This window comes from Peromyscus eremicus, chromosome 1 (assembly GCF_949786415.1).
Source record: "Peromyscus eremicus chromosome 1, PerEre_H2_v1, whole genome shotgun sequence".
Lineage (NCBI taxonomy): Eukaryota > Metazoa > Chordata > Mammalia > Rodentia > Cricetidae > Peromyscus > Peromyscus eremicus.
Window position 1 is genome coordinate 32676882 of NC_081416.1, and position 17005 is coordinate 32693886.

At 37.4% G+C, this 17005-nt stretch overlaps 1 protein-coding gene across 2 annotated transcripts in view; it reads right to left on the minus strand.

The window, feature by feature from the left end:
• The window catches only part of Ric1 (RIC1 homolog, RAB6A GEF complex partner 1), an 82248-nt gene that overhangs the window by 22516 nt on the left and 42727 nt on the right, over positions 1-17005 (minus strand). For both annotated transcript variants that reach the window (XM_059259142.1, XM_059259150.1), the window contains exons 5-12: positions 14082-14224; positions 13828-13964; positions 11904-11995; positions 10712-10800; positions 7230-7374; positions 6254-6302; positions 4469-4621; positions 2138-2341 (exon numbers count right to left, since the gene is read on the minus strand). In XM_059259142.1, the coding sequence (XP_059115125.1) occupies positions 2138-2341; positions 4469-4621; positions 6254-6302; positions 7230-7374; positions 10712-10800; positions 11904-11995; positions 13828-13964; positions 14082-14224 (1012 nt within the window). The remainder of the gene's footprint in view (positions 1-2137; positions 2342-4468; positions 4622-6253; positions 6303-7229; positions 7375-10711; positions 10801-11903; positions 11996-13827; positions 13965-14081; positions 14225-17005) is intronic.

The window sequence follows — 17005 nt, forward strand, 5'->3', positions numbered from 1 at the left end:
AGCCTTAGCACTAATAAACACTACCCAGAAAGATCACTGTCACTCTGCACCCAATTGCCAGGCTCCAGTGTTAGCGAAGAGCAGAGCAATGCTAAATTTAAAAAAAAAAAAAAAAAAAATGGCCACAAGGGCAAATTATAAATTTCAGTACAAGGTCAACAGCAATTATATGATTCAACATTCAGTACCTGGACTTTTAAAGTACACTGGATTTTTTACTGTAATGTAGACTGTTTTAAGGCTAGGTTGGCCAGTACCCCTTTGTGTGATGCTGCATGAGTCATAGTAATTTTCTGAGCTCTGTTTCCTCATGTATAGATCCAGTTGGGCTATATGACCTCTAAGATCCTTCCAGCTCTAAAAATTCCATGAAATTTGAAACTGAAATTCTATTACAATTTAAATGTCTTGGGAGCACAACTGTGGCATTTTTATTTATATTTTTATGAGTTTTTAAAGTGTTTTTTTCTCATTAGAGTTTGTGAGGTCTCCAAAGCAGAATAAAGTTTTGGCATTTTTACCTTACTTTTTTGTGAACCACTTGTTTACCCTTATGGTAAATAAATTAATCATCTAATAACTATTTTACCAAAACCATTTTATATTTATTTAAACCTAAAAGAACAGAGACGGATAAGGAAATGAAAAGACTAGGTAAATCCACACTTAGAAAGCTCATCTGTGGAAATGAACACAGTTAGCTATCAGAGGACAACAAGCCCTGCTGGTACCCAAAGTCCTTAAGTCAGTGCTATGTGCTTGGTTAGTGGAAGGCTTCACGGACAAGCCACTAAGAATCACTGAATTTTTGAGCTGGAAGGAAATTCAATTTTGTTATTGCCTGATGGATTTTTTAGTTCCAGACCTACCTTCTTTGATCCTCTGCTCTACTTGGCTCTCTGGTAACACAGACCTGGCTAGGCAGAACTGGCATTGATGCTAGGTCAGTGTAGAATGAATAGTTCAAAGTATGGGGAAATGAAAATAGCAGAGAAATGGCTATAGGAGAGAAGGGAGCAGTGGAAAATTTTAGTCAAGGAAGTAGCTGATGCAGTTTTATATTTAAAAAAAAAGTTACTAATTATAAAATGGTATGTACATTGCTTGATTCCATGAGTTTATTAATGTATGGTAAATACACTTTCTTTTAGTGCATACTGTAAGTCAATGTAGGCGCTATGCCTCCTTCAACCCTTCATAGAATGACCATTTTTCTGTCTTTCATTATCTTCATTCAAAACCAACTGAAAATAACATGAGAGCTGAAGTAAACGAGTAAGATAAAAGCAGAGAAGGCAAAGAATTATGGACATAGAAACCAATGAAAAGAAGCTAGTGTGGTAGTGTACATGCATGGTCCCAGCATTCGGGAGGCCGAGACAAGAGAATTGTGAATTCCAGACCAGCTAAACAGCAAGATCCTATCTTAAAAGGAAAGAAAAGTTAAAAGAAAATGAAGAAACAGACTAAAGGAAACTAATACAAGAAAAGGCTCTGATCCGCTTTAGTAGCAAAAGGAGAAAGAAAATGTTTAGGATTTTGAAACTATGCATACAAATTTCTTTCAAGAAATTTCAATTTACTCACTATACCAAATTAATCTTAATTGGCATCAAAATTCAGAATTAATCCATATCAAATATCAATCTGTCAAAATTGCTAAAAGAACCTAATTTAAATATGGTATCAGGATGAAACCATAATTTGGAAAAACATCAAATAATAATAAAATTATAAACACCAAGTTTCTCAAATGTTCTCAAGTTTGCAATTTGGGTCCACTGTTAAGTGATTAACCACGGAAATTAGAAAGTCAGCTGGACCGGGCACTGGTCAAATCACTACTCTCCATGCAATGGATATACTTCAGGCTATGCAAACCCAGAGCTAGAGGAAGCAAAACAGAGGCTCAAGGTAAAATAAAATCATCTTTACTGAGGGGAAAAGAAGTAAACTTCTAATTCTCGACACTATTAATGGTGAGGATATATTCTGTATCAAATGGAAAGAAAAAAGGGCAAGGAAAAAACATAAAAAAGCATTGAGAGATAATACAGCAATGAAATAATTAAAAGCTGATTCCAAGTGATACATTACCAATGAATGAGTCACTAGTGGTCAGTAAATGAACACTGACCTGTACAACATGCCAATGCCGATGTCCAAGTAAAGTGCTTAACCCCTGAGACTCCAGACCTCCATCTGCAAATGGGCTCTTCTCCCGATTTGGCATATGATCAGTTCGTGCCAAAGAACTCTTCGGATTCTGGGTTTGTGAGGCTTCTCCACAGTTCAAGTATAAGCGATCTTCTCCCTGAAGCAACACCTGTTCTTGGTTACTCTAGAAAGAGAAAGAAGGGCAAAAGGGCAAAAATAAAAATACTCAGCATTGAGTAGGGACAATTAAGTAACATGCTGTTTTAGTTTTATTATTGAATGTGTACCATATCTCAATATTGATTTTCTCCAGATGACAGAATCTACGTAATTATATTTAGGAAAGAGTCAATAGTTTAGTGATTTCTATTGTAAATGAGGTTTTTATAGAGTGTGTTTTGCTAATGCCCAGGTTTACAAATGTTTGAAGAGTAACTTTTGGTAGAATTGCTAAATGGTGGTACTATGAGAACTCCACCTGGAAAACTACATGTAAGTACACATTGTTTACAGTTGACCATGCAAATTTCAATGGATATTCAGACAAATGCAATAGCTCCTGTTTTTAGTTAATCGTGCCCTGGTTTTTAATTAGAGGGCCAGGGTTCTTAAGGTGGGAAAATTTCTTATATTCAAAATCAGACAGTGGTATCCTATCCCTTCCCATTTAGTCCAAAATACAATCAAGGGCGCTTTATTTGTTTTGTGTAAGTGTGTGTGTGTGTGTGTGTGTGTGTGTGTGTGTGTGTGTGTGTACATGTATGTATATGTTTGCGTGTGTGTATGTGATGACCTAAGGCTGACTTGAGGTCTCTTCCTCAATATCTCTTTTCCACCTTATATACTGAAGCAAGGTCTCTTGGTGAACCTGGAGCATGTTACTCTGACTAGACTAGCCTGCTTGCTCGGGAATCCCCATCTCTACCTCCTTCCTGCTGGGATTACAGACAGGCTGCCATGCCCACCTGGCTTTTATGTAGGTTTTGGGGATTCAGAATCTAGTCCCACTCACTGAGCTACCCTATCAGCCACAGAGGGATGCTTTAAAATGATCTGGAAGGGGATGGGCAGGAAATATACTCTATTCTTGTTTTTCTGGGAATCCTTAATTTTCAACTATAGTATAGAGTTCTGAGATCTGGGTTATTTTCATATTAATTTTTAATATGTTGTAAATCTTAAATAACTGGTTACACCAAATATCTTTAAAAAGCTATTGATAATAGGTACTGAGATATGTACTCATAGCATATAAATGTAGCATATTAAAATACATAATCATATAATATATATTAATTCAGAGAAGTAAACATGGGAAGTTCATGTTGCATTTATATTACATTCTGTAATATTTATCACAAATATTACAAAATATTTCTATTGTAATTATAGGCAATGTTTTCCAAAGCAGGTTCTTAGATATATTCTTCAAAGAGCTTATTAAAATTTACAGCTGAATGAGTAAAAGGAACACTGCTTTTTACATCACAGCTACATTTCTGTGCCAGATGTGATCTGATCACAACTCAAGTTCTGGAGTCCTAATATACTCTTTGGTTTAAAGCCTTTCTTTCATGAAAACAGAATTTTTTGTCTTGTCTTGTTTAGTTTTTGTCCTGTGATCCTCTTGTTTCAGGTTCCTATGCACTGGGATTACAAGTGTGTGCTATTATACCTAGCCTCGGAATTTTTATTCTGTATGTATGTGTGTCAAGTCAAGTAAAGGTCTTCCTCAATCGCTCTCCACCTTATGTTTTGAGACAGGGTCCATCACTGAACATGGAGCTTGCTGACTCCAGTTTCTACCTTCCTAGAGCGGAAATTATAGGTGCACACTGTCATGCTCAACCTTGACAATGGGGGTGGGAAATCAAACTCAGGTCCTCATGCATGTGAGTGAAGCAAACATTTTACCAACTAAGCCACCCCCAACCACCTAGAATGGTTTTTTGTTTTGTTTTAAACCCTGAGGAGCCTCTAGTAATATTTCTAAGTAGTATCTAAGTGCAACACACTTTAGTAACTCTTACTCAGATTAAGACTGAATTATTCAAGTTAGCTTACATGTAAATACTGCTTCTTTCAGACTGCTTGTGTTTTTTTTTTTTTTTTTAAAGAATAAAACAAAAATCCAAAACATGTTCAGAAATAAGATTTTGGAATAAATTTTATAGAAGTACACGAATCACAGAAAATATACAACGAAGGTACAGTTAATTTAGGAATATATTCAAATCCTTGGGTCATAGACAAGGTTCTAAAATTCTGCTAAGAGGCATTAAAACAAAACCACGCAGTTTTAATTACTTACCATACAAGGGTTTACAGTGAGTACACTCTTGATAAACTGAAATAGCAAAATGCTGGGCTGTTTAACTATACTCCTGAGGTCAGACTCAATTTCAGCGTGTTGAGGACCAAATCCGCTGATTACCCATAAGTGATAGCCTTCTGCACCCCAGCTCTTGAAGAAATAAGAGAAAGCAACACAAAGTTATTTTTATTTCCTTTCTAACTTCAGTTAAATATTGAAAACAGAGAAACCATGACAAATACCAGAGACAAGGATCAATCACACCCAGGGCTAGAAAGGTGGTTCAGCAAGTCAAGGCATGTGGTGTGGAAGTATGAGAACCTGAGTTGACCCCCAGAATTCATGTTATAGTGGAGAGAACTAACTCCATAAAGTTGTCCTCTGACAGCCATATGGTAGCGTGCCCACACATTCAGACACCATGCATAGATACACAAAATAATTATAAGAAAACTACAACCCATGATTCTTAGACATCTAGTACACCTTATCTATTTCCAGAGGAAATCATCATCATTGCCCTCTACTTAGAATGGTAAAACACTAAATAATGTTCTCAGCTTCAATTTCAGGGTTCCAATTCTAAAAATCCTTCCGTAGCATTCCAATTTAATTTACCTGCTTCTCAAGTACAAAGAAATTTCTTACAGAAGACAACTCAGCGTATGACTAGAGGCTCAGGGAAGAAGCATCTACAACCGATGCAGCTTTGTATACAGCAAAAACAGTGTAATAAAAGTTTTGGCTTATCTAGTTTCTCTAGATAGAGGTTTCTTCAGTTGTGAAGTGTACAGTGAGAAGATTTAAATGTATTTCTTCAAGCCCAACCAGAATTAATATTCTGTAACTAGATTCCATCATAGTATTTTTCAAGATAGTAATTTCTAATCTGTAATCCAAGAAAATGGTGAGTGAGGTTCAGACTGCTGCAAAATGTTGATTTCCTCTGTGTGTGTGTCCTGTGTGTGCACAGCGTGGGCACAGGTGCACATGGAAGCAAGAGGAGGGCTTTGATAGCCTACTCTATTGCTTTTTCTCTACTCCTTTGAGACAAGGTCTCTCTGAACCTGGAGCTAAATAAATGCTTGGATCCTTAGTTTGTGGCTGAAATTCCAACCTAGTAAACTTCCAATAATAATAGTTGATGCCATTCAAAGGCATTGGCTAGTAGTTTCAGAAATATTATTATACTGAAAACTTACATTTGTGTGTCTATATATGAAGTACATGAAGGTGTGTGTGTGCGTGCGCATGCGTGTGTGTGTGCATGCGTGTGTGTGTGTGTGTGCGCGCGCTGTGTGTAAGCCAGATGATGTCATTCATCAGAAGTCATCTACCTTATTTTTCGAGACAAAGTCACTCCAAAGGCAAGGGCAAGAAGATTGTTAGGTCAAGGCTAGCATGGCCTATATAGTTTGAGGCCAAATGTTGGTTGCATAGCAAGAAACCCCATCTTTTTTGGGGGGTGGGGGCATGTTTCAAGACAGGATTTCTTTGTGTAGCCTTGGCTGTTCTAGAACTGGCTCTGTAGACCAGGCTGGCCTCAAACTCATAGAGATCCACCTGCCTTTGCTTCCCAAGTGCTGGGATTAAAGGCGTGCGCCACCACCTGGCAAACCCCATCTTACACACACCAATAAACTTCACCAAAAATGAACTATGTAGGAAAAAAAAAATCTGCTGAGATAAAAATGCTTTCTGATGTTATGAAATCAATGTGAGGAAAACGGAAAAAAACTGCACTTTATAGGTTACACCTGTTTTTAAGTAGAAAGTACTTACCATAGAATTTATCTTAAGGGGATCTTTTTTGGTACCATCAGACCTATAACTGAAACAGAACAGAAACTTAACTTGATCATCTTCCAATTACACACAATACACATACCACTTAGCTTCAGCTTAAAAAAAAAAAAAAATCAAACTGACTTTGCCCCTTTAAAACAGAAATTCGTAATACTTTATGAAAATGAAACACTTATGCATTATTACATATTTCTATTTTAAAGGAACAGTCACTTTCACTTCTGGTTTTGTATTTTATAGTATTGTTTCTGAGACAGGGTCTTACTATGTAGCCCAGGCTGGCCTTAAACTCATAGAGACCCCCTGATTCTGCATCCCTGTATGCTGGGATTAAAGGTATGTGCTACCAAGTCCAGCAGTCAGCCTTAAATCTTAACATGAGGTCATATACTTTACTGAGCTCAAAAAAAGAAGAGTATTTTCCCTAGTGTTTGGGACCAGTAAGTCATTTTTATTGAACCAACTGTCAGTTTTAGGAGGTTGAATGTTTGGAGAATCAACATATTCTGAACAAATTAAATCTAAATTTCACAAAATGTTTTGGTATAAGAATAAAGAAAGAATGGATGGACTAGAGATCATGTTAAGTGAAATATACCAGACCCAGACAGATAGATTATCCCATTTTCTCTCATATGCAGAATCTAAATATAGGACATGACAGTGAGAGGGAACTATGAGGGTGGTAGTGGTCCTGAAAGAAAGAAGAGATGGAGAAATAAGAGAGGCCCATGGGGACTGGGGAAATATAGACACAATACTGCGTGTTTCTATCATGTGTACACTCTAGATTTAAATACACAGATAACATTGCATAAAGGAAGAGGAACTACTTAGGGAAAATACGGGCGAAGTGCATTGATGCGTACATATGAAAATGTACTCATTAAGCTCTACTGTTTTATATGCTACTAAAAAATTTTTTAAAGTGATTTTCTCTTTGTTCACTCACGCAAAGTCTCCTCCAAGTGTACAAATCAGCTGGGCTCCAAACACACTCCATAGAGAAAGACCTCCATATTCCCAGGTTACTATTACAGCACTATTGTCAGGAGACCATCTAATCAACTTAACAGCTCCTGTTTTGTTCCAAATGTCTGTGAAAAGATAGTGAGAAGGGTCAAAAAGATTGCTCAGAAATATTCAGTACTTTTTACAAGCTCTATGTTCAAATCCGAACAAGCAGAATGGCACAGACTACTTGAATTCCAAGATAAGTCCTGTTCATGGAGGGTTTCCCTGAGCCAATGTAAACAACCTCAGAATGCAGGTGAATTGTAGGAAGTGAAGGCTAGTTTTGCCATGATTAGCTTGAATAACTACCACTGTGTAATAAACGTCAAAGCTCTCAGCTTCTATAAAATGGGGATAAGGGTGCAGAAACATTCTTCTTAGAGAAAAATACAGTTAAGTCTTTTACATAGTGAGCATGATAAAAATGAATGTTGGGAGCATATATCTTATTTTTGCAGTACATCAAGTAATACCCTATATGATTTTTCACACTGAAACAACTATGATGTTGAACGTCCCCCAATATTGGGACAAAGTACTTTCCCTCTGAATTCATCTGTCAAACTCTGAGAATCTGTCATTACTGGTGACTCACACAGCATGTGAAAGTCAGAGGATAAAGTTCAGAGCTTACCCACATCAGGAAATCTAGTAAAGACACTTGGCAATGCCAAGATTATAAAAGCTGCATCCATGGTACAAAGGAGAATAAGAGATAAACTGCCATGTAGATGAGGCAGGGAAATTTTCCATATTTTATCTATTCCACAGAACAGAAACAAAAGTCCCATGATAGCCCTTAGTCACATATCAACTCAGTTCTCATTCTGATTTAGAATTTGTGTAATTAGTGTGGTTGAAGAAAAAAAAAACAAAAAACCCTTATACAGAGAACACAACAAAGGGTCCAGAACAGTGGAGTATCCCTCAAGTGACCTCTGAAAGAAATACAATGTAATCCAGGTCCTGAAGTTTCCACAAACAACTGTCAAGAAACACCAGCTTTCAGTAAAATATCCTAAAATAAACTAACAAATCCTAAGAAATAAGACACAGCAGAGGTAGACTCAAAGTGTTTGGATACCAGGACTAATGGAGACAGACTATAAAACAACCTTTTTGTTTGTTTTTGCTCCAGTCAGAGTTTCTCTGTTTTGCCCCGGCTGTCCTGCAATTCACTCTGTAGACCAGGCTGGCCTTGAACTCAGAGATCTGCTTGCCTCAGCCTCCCAAGTGGTGGGATTAAAGGTGTGTGCCATCACTGCCTGGCACACAACCATTCTTTTTATAGCTAAAGAAATAAAAGGCTGGTGAGATACAGTGGTGGGAAAAAGTGCTTGTCGCGCCAAGTCCAAGGACCTGAGCTTGATTCCCTATAACCCATGGTCGCATAGAGACCAACTCTCTAAAGTGGCCCTCTGCCCTCAACATGACAACAACACACTGTGATATGTGTCTCCCCCTCCCTCCTCAATAATAAAGGAAATAAAAAGGAAGCTGGTAGCATTACCAGCACAGTAGTCCCCCTTATCTGTGGTTTCATTTTTCATACTTAACAATTACCCAAGATTAACTGTGACCTCAAAGTATTAAATGGAAAAATTCAAGAAGTAAAAAATTCAAAATTCAATTAAACAAGCAGTTTCAGTACAGTAGAGCCTTGCATTCAAGTAACCTTTATTTTTCTTAAGGCCATAAAGCACAAAGGTGGGTGCTGGCAGCTCAGATAGACAAAAGAAAACAAGGAAAAGCTGTTGTAACAAAAGGTGGAAGTTCTTAAGGAAAGAAAAAAAACTGTATGTTGACTTTGCTAAGAACAAATCTCACTTGGGAGGCTGAGGCAAGATGGCTGCTATAACTCAAGGCCAACCTGGGCTAAGAGTTGCAGAGAGCCAGGGCTAACACGCTTGTCGTCTTTAAAAAAAAAATCTTCCCGTGTGAAACTGATGAAAAAGCAACATGTACTGTTTTACTGTCATACCTAAAATTGCAAAAGTTTTTACTCTAGTATGTAATAAATGCACTATTAAAGCAGAAAAGGCATTAAACCTGTTAGCTTATGATACGAGCAGAAAAAAGATTGACACACCACACCAGGAAATGCCAAGCCCCCGTGAAGACCTTAAGCAAGGAGGCCCCTAAAACAAATGATGAGTCATTTCGTAGAAACTGCATGGTGACATAGAATTGAAAATAGGTTTACACTGAAAAACCAGTGTGTGTGTGTGTGTGTGTGTGTGTGTGTGTGTGTGTGTGTGTGTAAAAGAGAGAGTGAGTTGCTGTATTTGCTAATGGAGAGGAGGCTGTCAAGAATCTATCTAATAGAGTTGAAGAACCTGAGCTAAGAGAAAGGGACACCAGCTATACAAAGTCTTCCTTTTTTTTTTTTTTTAAACCCTTTGAGTTTTCTGGAATAAGATATAAAATATAATCATAGATTAACTGGCACTATGATACTTGAGGGCTTACTGCTAAAGTCGAGTATAGTAGTATAGTAGACAAAGCCAAGAACCCACATACTCCCAAAAATTAAGAAAAAAAAGTTTGAGATAAAGAGTCCATTTAGTTCTAATTGTTCTATTTTATTCTCACTTATTTTTAAGGTGTTGGTTATTTTAACTGTGTTGTTTATAGGACACACAGTGATAGTGCAATACATGCACACACTGTGGCTGTTCAAATAAAAGCACTCATCTTCACGCCATCCTGTCGGAACACACCTCTGGGCATCTGTGAGGGTGTTTCCAGAAAGACTCCTTGAGGACGGCCAGCACTGTCCTATCAGCTGGAGGCCGGGGCCGGGACTGACTACAAACAGGACAGCAGCGTGAACCCCAGAACGCATCTTTCTACTTCCTGACGACAGACACTCTGTAACCAGTGCTGCCTCATCTTCCTGTCACCACACTCTTCCCCATCATGACAGGCTGTACCCCTTGACCTGTAAACCCAAAGAAATGCTTCCTTTATTTTTTTCCCAAAATATTTTACATACATAGGTGTTTCGTCTACATGTAATGGACCACTTGAATGTCTGATGCCTGTAGAAGGCAGAAGAAAGCATCTTTCTTCTGGAACTGAAATTACAGATGGTTGTAAGCTGCCATGTGGGTGCTGGGATTTGAACCCATGTCCTCTGGAAGAGCAGCCAGTGCTCTTAAATGATGAGCCATCTCTCTAGCCCCCAAATCTTCCATTCTTAAGTTGCTTTTGTAAGGCATTTTGTCATAACAATGAGAAAAGTTACTAATATACAGAGTATCTCTTTTTATGCCTAATTTATAAGCAAAACTCACTATATGTGTAAGGGAGAAACAGTATACAGGGTTCAGTATTACCTATGCTTTCAGCCATCCACTGGAGGCGTGGCAGTGCTGGAACTGAATCTCACAGATCAAGAGAGACATTACAAATACTCACCAGGATACTGTTTTGCTGTAAGCTCTAATTTATGAGACAGCAGCATGGCTCCAGTAGTGTTATCTATCGTATAAACTTGCACAGAACCACTGTGAAAACAACACTTTTAGTGAAAAATGACAAATAAATAGAAAAGGCATTATCATGGGAATCTATGCTCTAGTGAAAGGTGTACAAAGTAGAAAACCATTCTGTAAGTAATTAGTAGTCATCTCATCAATCTGAACAGATGCATATGCTACAGTCTAGTCATTCCCTTTCTAAATACTCTAGAAATTCCTAACATTTTCCAGGAAACACACACATTGTTTACTATACTACTGTATATAACTGAAAAACAATGGAAACAACCTTAACACATAGCAACATGAGGAAAGAAAAATAAACTGGTATATTCATACAGTACCATATCTATAACATTGAAAGAATGAACTTTAACAATATGCATTAACATGGACAGCAAGTACATAGTGTGTTCTACACAGATACCCTCCTCTTCAACTTGCTTTATGAGACAAACATAATTTTGCATACCTATAAGGTTCAGATAAAGGAGAAACACAGGAAAAATGTACTTATAACCATACATTTTTTAATTCTAAATAGAATATGACCAAATCAAATCCATGAATATAAAATTTTTTTCCTTCTTTTTAGCCTCCCCCAGCCCCCATTTTAAAGGAATTTACTAATACTAAGACTGGTCTGGACCTCACTATGTAACCCTGCCTATAATCAATATCCTCAAATTCCTGATCCTCTTGCCTCAGCCTCCTGAATGCTTGGATTATAAACATATGTCACAGTGTTCAGGTTTCAATTTTATTTTAAAACTCTCCATTGCATTAATTGCAGCAAAAAATTGATTTTATATGTGAGCTTTAAGAATATTCAATAAATAAAATTACATACTCATGTAAAGGCAATATTAACACTGATATCTTAAAGGATTAACAGTTAACACTCTAGATTTTAAATTATTTATTCTTTTTTATTTGTATTTCAGCTTTCTACAGTTTAAAACATCTCACTTTACAAATTAAAATGTTCAGGCTCTGAAATCTATTCTTTACCTTTGCTTCAAAATAATAAAAACACCTTTCTTTATATTTTATATGAAAATGACATAATCAAGTCCCTAAGTATGTTAAGATACCTTAAGTTTAACTCAGAGTCAAAGTCTACATCTTACCTTGCACAACCAAATGCCATCAGTCGGTACTTGTTATTTACTGCTACACATGTCCCATCAATAACATCTTGTGGCCAAACTCCATGAAGTTGCTACAACAAGAAAAAGAGTTAAAGTTTAAAAAGTGTTCCCCTAAACTTATTCTAGTTTAAATAATTCTCATTCAATGAAAGATTCAGTTTAACAAGGTATCATTTGGTTTCACCTGCATAAGAAATCTCTTACAAAGACTATCATCTAAGTATTTTCTCCCAAGAAGCACAAAGTAGTGAAGACAAAGAAAAAACGGAAGGCATTAGCCAACTGTAGAGATTGAAAAGCACACAAATGGTAAAGAACGCATAGAAATAGCTCATGGGCAGTGGTGGCGCACGCCTTTAATCCCAGCACTCGGGAGGCAGAGCCAGGCGGATCTCTGTGAGTTCAAGGCCAGCCTGGACTACAGAGTGAGTTCCAGGAAAGGCACAAAGCTACACAGAGAAACCCTGTCTCGAAAAAAACAAAAAACAAAAAACAAACAAAAAAAGAAATAGCTCACTTCGAACTACTGGGTACACAAAAGGGCTGCGAATTTGGGTGTCTCTAAAAGAATGGTAGAGTTGGTTCAAAGTCTAGTTAAGACTTGGATCCTCTCTGAGCACACTCCCGATGTGAATAGACAACAAAGACTCAACTTCTACTCCAAAAGAAAGCTGAACATTTTTCCTTTGAGAGAAACAGTGAACATCAAAGAAAAGTGCAAGTTTCCACCTTGAACCTGCTAGTTTTTAACTCTTCAAGAACTCAAACATCAGAGTATTAGGTGGTCAGGTCTACAAATCCTCTGGAAGGGACTTCAGAACTCTTTTATAAGGAACACTGGAGCTACAAAGAGGGGAGGGGAAAGGAACAGAAGAAAAGAATACCAAAACAGAATAATTCCATTTTAGTTTGGGTCTCAAACGGCAGCAAAACCTACACATTTACTACCTAAAAGTAAAAAATCAATAGCTATCAAAGGATAGATAATTAAAAGAAGAAAGAGATTCTTGAGATGATGATGATGATGATAAACCAGAAAATATATCTTTGTTAAAGCAACCAGTCTGGAGAAGTGTAGTCTGGAGTAGTCCAGAAAGCTCCAACAGAAATTTCTTAAAGAAGATTAAACAAACACATAGTGATTTAAAGAATGGAGAAGACCCTACCGCACTGACAATCAGTTTGGGGTTAAGGGGTAAGTACATAAAGAATAAGCTAATGGAGGGCGGGCCAGGGGACAGCTCAGTCAAGCGCTTGCTGTGCAAGCGTGAGGACCTGAGTTCGATCCCCAGAACCCATGTAAAAAGCCAGCTTTGTTTCTTATGTACTTGTAATCCCAGTGCTGGAGGTGAAGACTCATTGGCCAGCTAGTTTAGTCTACTTGGTAAGCTCTAGACCAGAGAGATTCTGGTTCAAAAAGCAAGATTGACAGTGACTGAGAATGTCAGCCTAGGTTGTCCTCTGGCTTCTACAAGCACACACACCCTGCACATATACAAACATGCATGTGTGCATAAGCAAAGGCACACACATACACACAGAATTAAACATAAACAACAAAAGAATTATTAACTCCCAGTGGAAATAAAAATCAGCAGGAAAGGAAAACCTAATCATTAACATATTTTACGGCTTGGTATCAACAAAATTTACATACTGACTATCCTATAAACAATGGCTAGTAACCTTATTAAAACTAACTTTATTGGAAAGATGGAAAGATTTTGTGTTGGGGCTGGAGAAGATTGAAGCAAATAGTAATTTCCCACAGGATAAAGTTAATAACCCTGCAACTGTCTTATAATTTGAATAAAAATTATGCAAACTAAGAGAACACAGGATTTGATAACAAAGCAAAATTAATATATGAAAAATAAAATAATTCAGAATACACAATCCATACCTCTGCAGTAAATCTACTGGATACTGGTGTAATAAATCCAACTTTACCATCATTAAACACCACAGCAAACCCATCAAGCGTGGCACAGTATTCCATATCTTTAATGTGCACATCTGCAAAGCCAAGGAATGAACCTACTAATAAAAAATATGGAAACAGAATGGGTTATAATCCACTACTACTTCATATATCTGGGTAGCAAACCATATGTCATATACTAAACAGGTTCCACCTCATATGGAAAGTATAAGTACCTCTAGATGACTGAAGATCTACTGAAAATGGTACTGTAGAAAGATTGATGGCTTTCCTTCCATTTGTCATCCCTTCCCAATGAATAAGATGAAGAAGTCCATCAGAAGTCGCCACAAGGAGATCTTCCAGCACAGACTGTAAACTGGGGGGAAGCAAGCAACATACATCAATTAACTTAAGAAGCATACTGGGAAGGCAATGAGTATAAATATAACTGCTTTCAAAAAATGCTTCTGCAAGCCAGGTATGGTGGCACACACCTTTATTTGCAGCACTCAGGAGGCAGAGGCAGGTGGATCTCTGTGGGTTCAAGGCTAGCCTGGTCTACAAAATGAGTTCCAAGCTAGCCAGGGTTACACAGTAAGACCCTGTAGATAGATAGATAGATAGATAGATAGATAGATAGATAGATAGATAGACAGACAGATAGATATAGATAGATAGATGAAAGAAAGAAAGAAAGAAAGGAAGGAAGGAAGGAAGGAAGGAAGGAAGGAAGGAAGGAAGGAAGAAAGGAAGAAAGAAGGAAACATTAAAGGGGGGTAGTTGGGACAGAGGGAGGGAGGGCAGGCAGGCAGTGAGTAAGCCTCTGCAAGCAAGGCCAAACATCTGTAAGGTAGGAAAACTTAAAACTCTAAGTTTGAAGCCAGCTTGGTCTACACTGTGTAAGTTCCAGGATAGTCAGGAATTACACAGTGAGACTGTCACCTAAAACAAAATAATAAAAACAAAACAAAAATGACAAAACTTTTAGCTTTAGCAAAGCAGATCATTAAATACTTATAGAACACTACCTGTCTATATACCTGTGCTGTGGGATGTTCTATATGGCAAATGTGTTGCTAATTAGTCAATAAATAAAGCACTGATTGGCCATTGGCTAGGCAGGAAGTGTAGGCGGGACAAGGAGGAGAATAAAGCTGGGAAGTGGAAGGCTGAGAGAGAGAGACACTGCCAGCCGCCATGATGACAAACAGCATGTGAAGATGCCGGTAAGCCACGAGCCACGTGGCAAGGTATAAATTAATGGAAATGGATTATTTTAGGCTGTAAGAACAGTTAGCAAGAAGCCTGCCATGGCCATACAGTTTGAAAGCAATATAAGTCTCTGTGTTTACTTGGTCGGGTCTGAGAGGCTGTGGGACTGACAGGTGAGAGAGATTTGCCCTGACTGTGGGCCAAGCAGGAAAACTCTAGTTACAAACTTTATTATAATTTTAATCTATATTAAAAAATTGAAATAATGAGGCAACAAATTAAAGAAGACTAAGGATGATGTCAGCATGATGTGATTGATGCCACTAAAGAGGAAAAATAGATGTAACTAACCAAAAGATGATAAACTGAAACCACAGAATGTACATGGAACAAACAATCCTCTAGCATTGTCTAATAAAGTTCTCAAAAATAGAAATTCTTTACCTGTACAATCTGATAACAGTAGCCACATGTAGTGACAATATACCTGAAAATTAATAGAGCTTATAATCTCTACATTACAATAAACAAAGCTGCATCAAAAATGACCAGATATAGAGATAGGAAAATGTGAACCAGAGGAAAAAGAAAAGTTCATCAATATAAATAGACTGTTATACAATCCCAATGTTGGATTAGCAGATAATGACATAAAATAATTGTGTTATAAATGACGAAGACTATCTGAGGGCTGAGAAGCTAGCCCAGTCGGTAATGCTTGCCTCCTTGCAGGTCTGGGAGTGGGAGAGCAGCCTGGGCAAAGCCAGGGTCATGTGGCTGTTTTCCTGTCTCTCTCTCTCTGCAATGCTCTCTCCCCGGGAAGGCTGGATTCTGTTCCATGACACAAGCATAAGGACCTGAGTTGAGATTCCTACTACCCACTTAAAATGTCCAGGTGTGGCGGCATACATCTGTAATCCTAGTGCTGGGAGTGTTGGGAAGTAGATCCAGCCAGTCTAAGCAAACGGTTGAGCTCTAGGTTCAGTGAGTGATGCCATCTCAAAATAATATGGAGAGCGACTGGAAAAGCACCAGATGTTAATCAATCTCTCTCTCTCTGTCTCTCTCTCTCTCCCCCCCCCTTCTTTCCTCCCTCCTCCCCTGTCACACAAACACCTACCTACATGAAAATGTAATATATACCATTCACCCTTTTCAATTAAAAAGTAAACAAACTTGTTAAACAATGGCTAATGTCAGTTGATAAAGTAATAAATATTTCTCCAAAAAGTTTAAAAATGGGCCTTGTCTTAAACCACCCAATTGTCATTTAATTTTTAGAACAAATATCAAGCCCAACAAATTCGGTCTTTTCATGCTGTACTGGTTCTTACAACTGAATATCATCCTTAGTTGTAACTACATATGAAAGACACACAAACTCACTGCAGGTATGTTCTGATGAGACTATTGCACCATTGGCTCCACAGATTATTCCTTTTTTCAAGCATAGGTATTTTTCAATTTAGGATATCGAGTTCTAAATGATTAATAAGTTAGCAAGGAATATGATGCATGTCATCGCATGCTGTCACATAACTTGAAGTAGAATAGTGTTTCTGATTAACCAATTATTAAAACTTATAAATTATTAATCTTTTAAACATTCTTTGTATTCAAGCAATAACAAAAGATGGATGTTTAGTATTAATCTTTACTTTTTTATTTAATCAAAAATAAAAGACAACAGTACTTTTGCTCCTATAAGCAACATTATAACCAGGAACCCCAATTTTAATTGATTACGTTGATTGTGATAGTAGAAAATAGCTGATTATATAATCTTTCAGTGTCTTCTCTCTCATTTCACAAATGTATAGGGAATTTCCAGAATGTTTATATTAGGCCAGCTAATAGTTTTGTTTGAAATGTAATTTTTTGTTAGTTTGAGAGAAATCTGAGACTCCCAACTACCTAAAGTTTCAGAATCTACTCTTACAGAGGT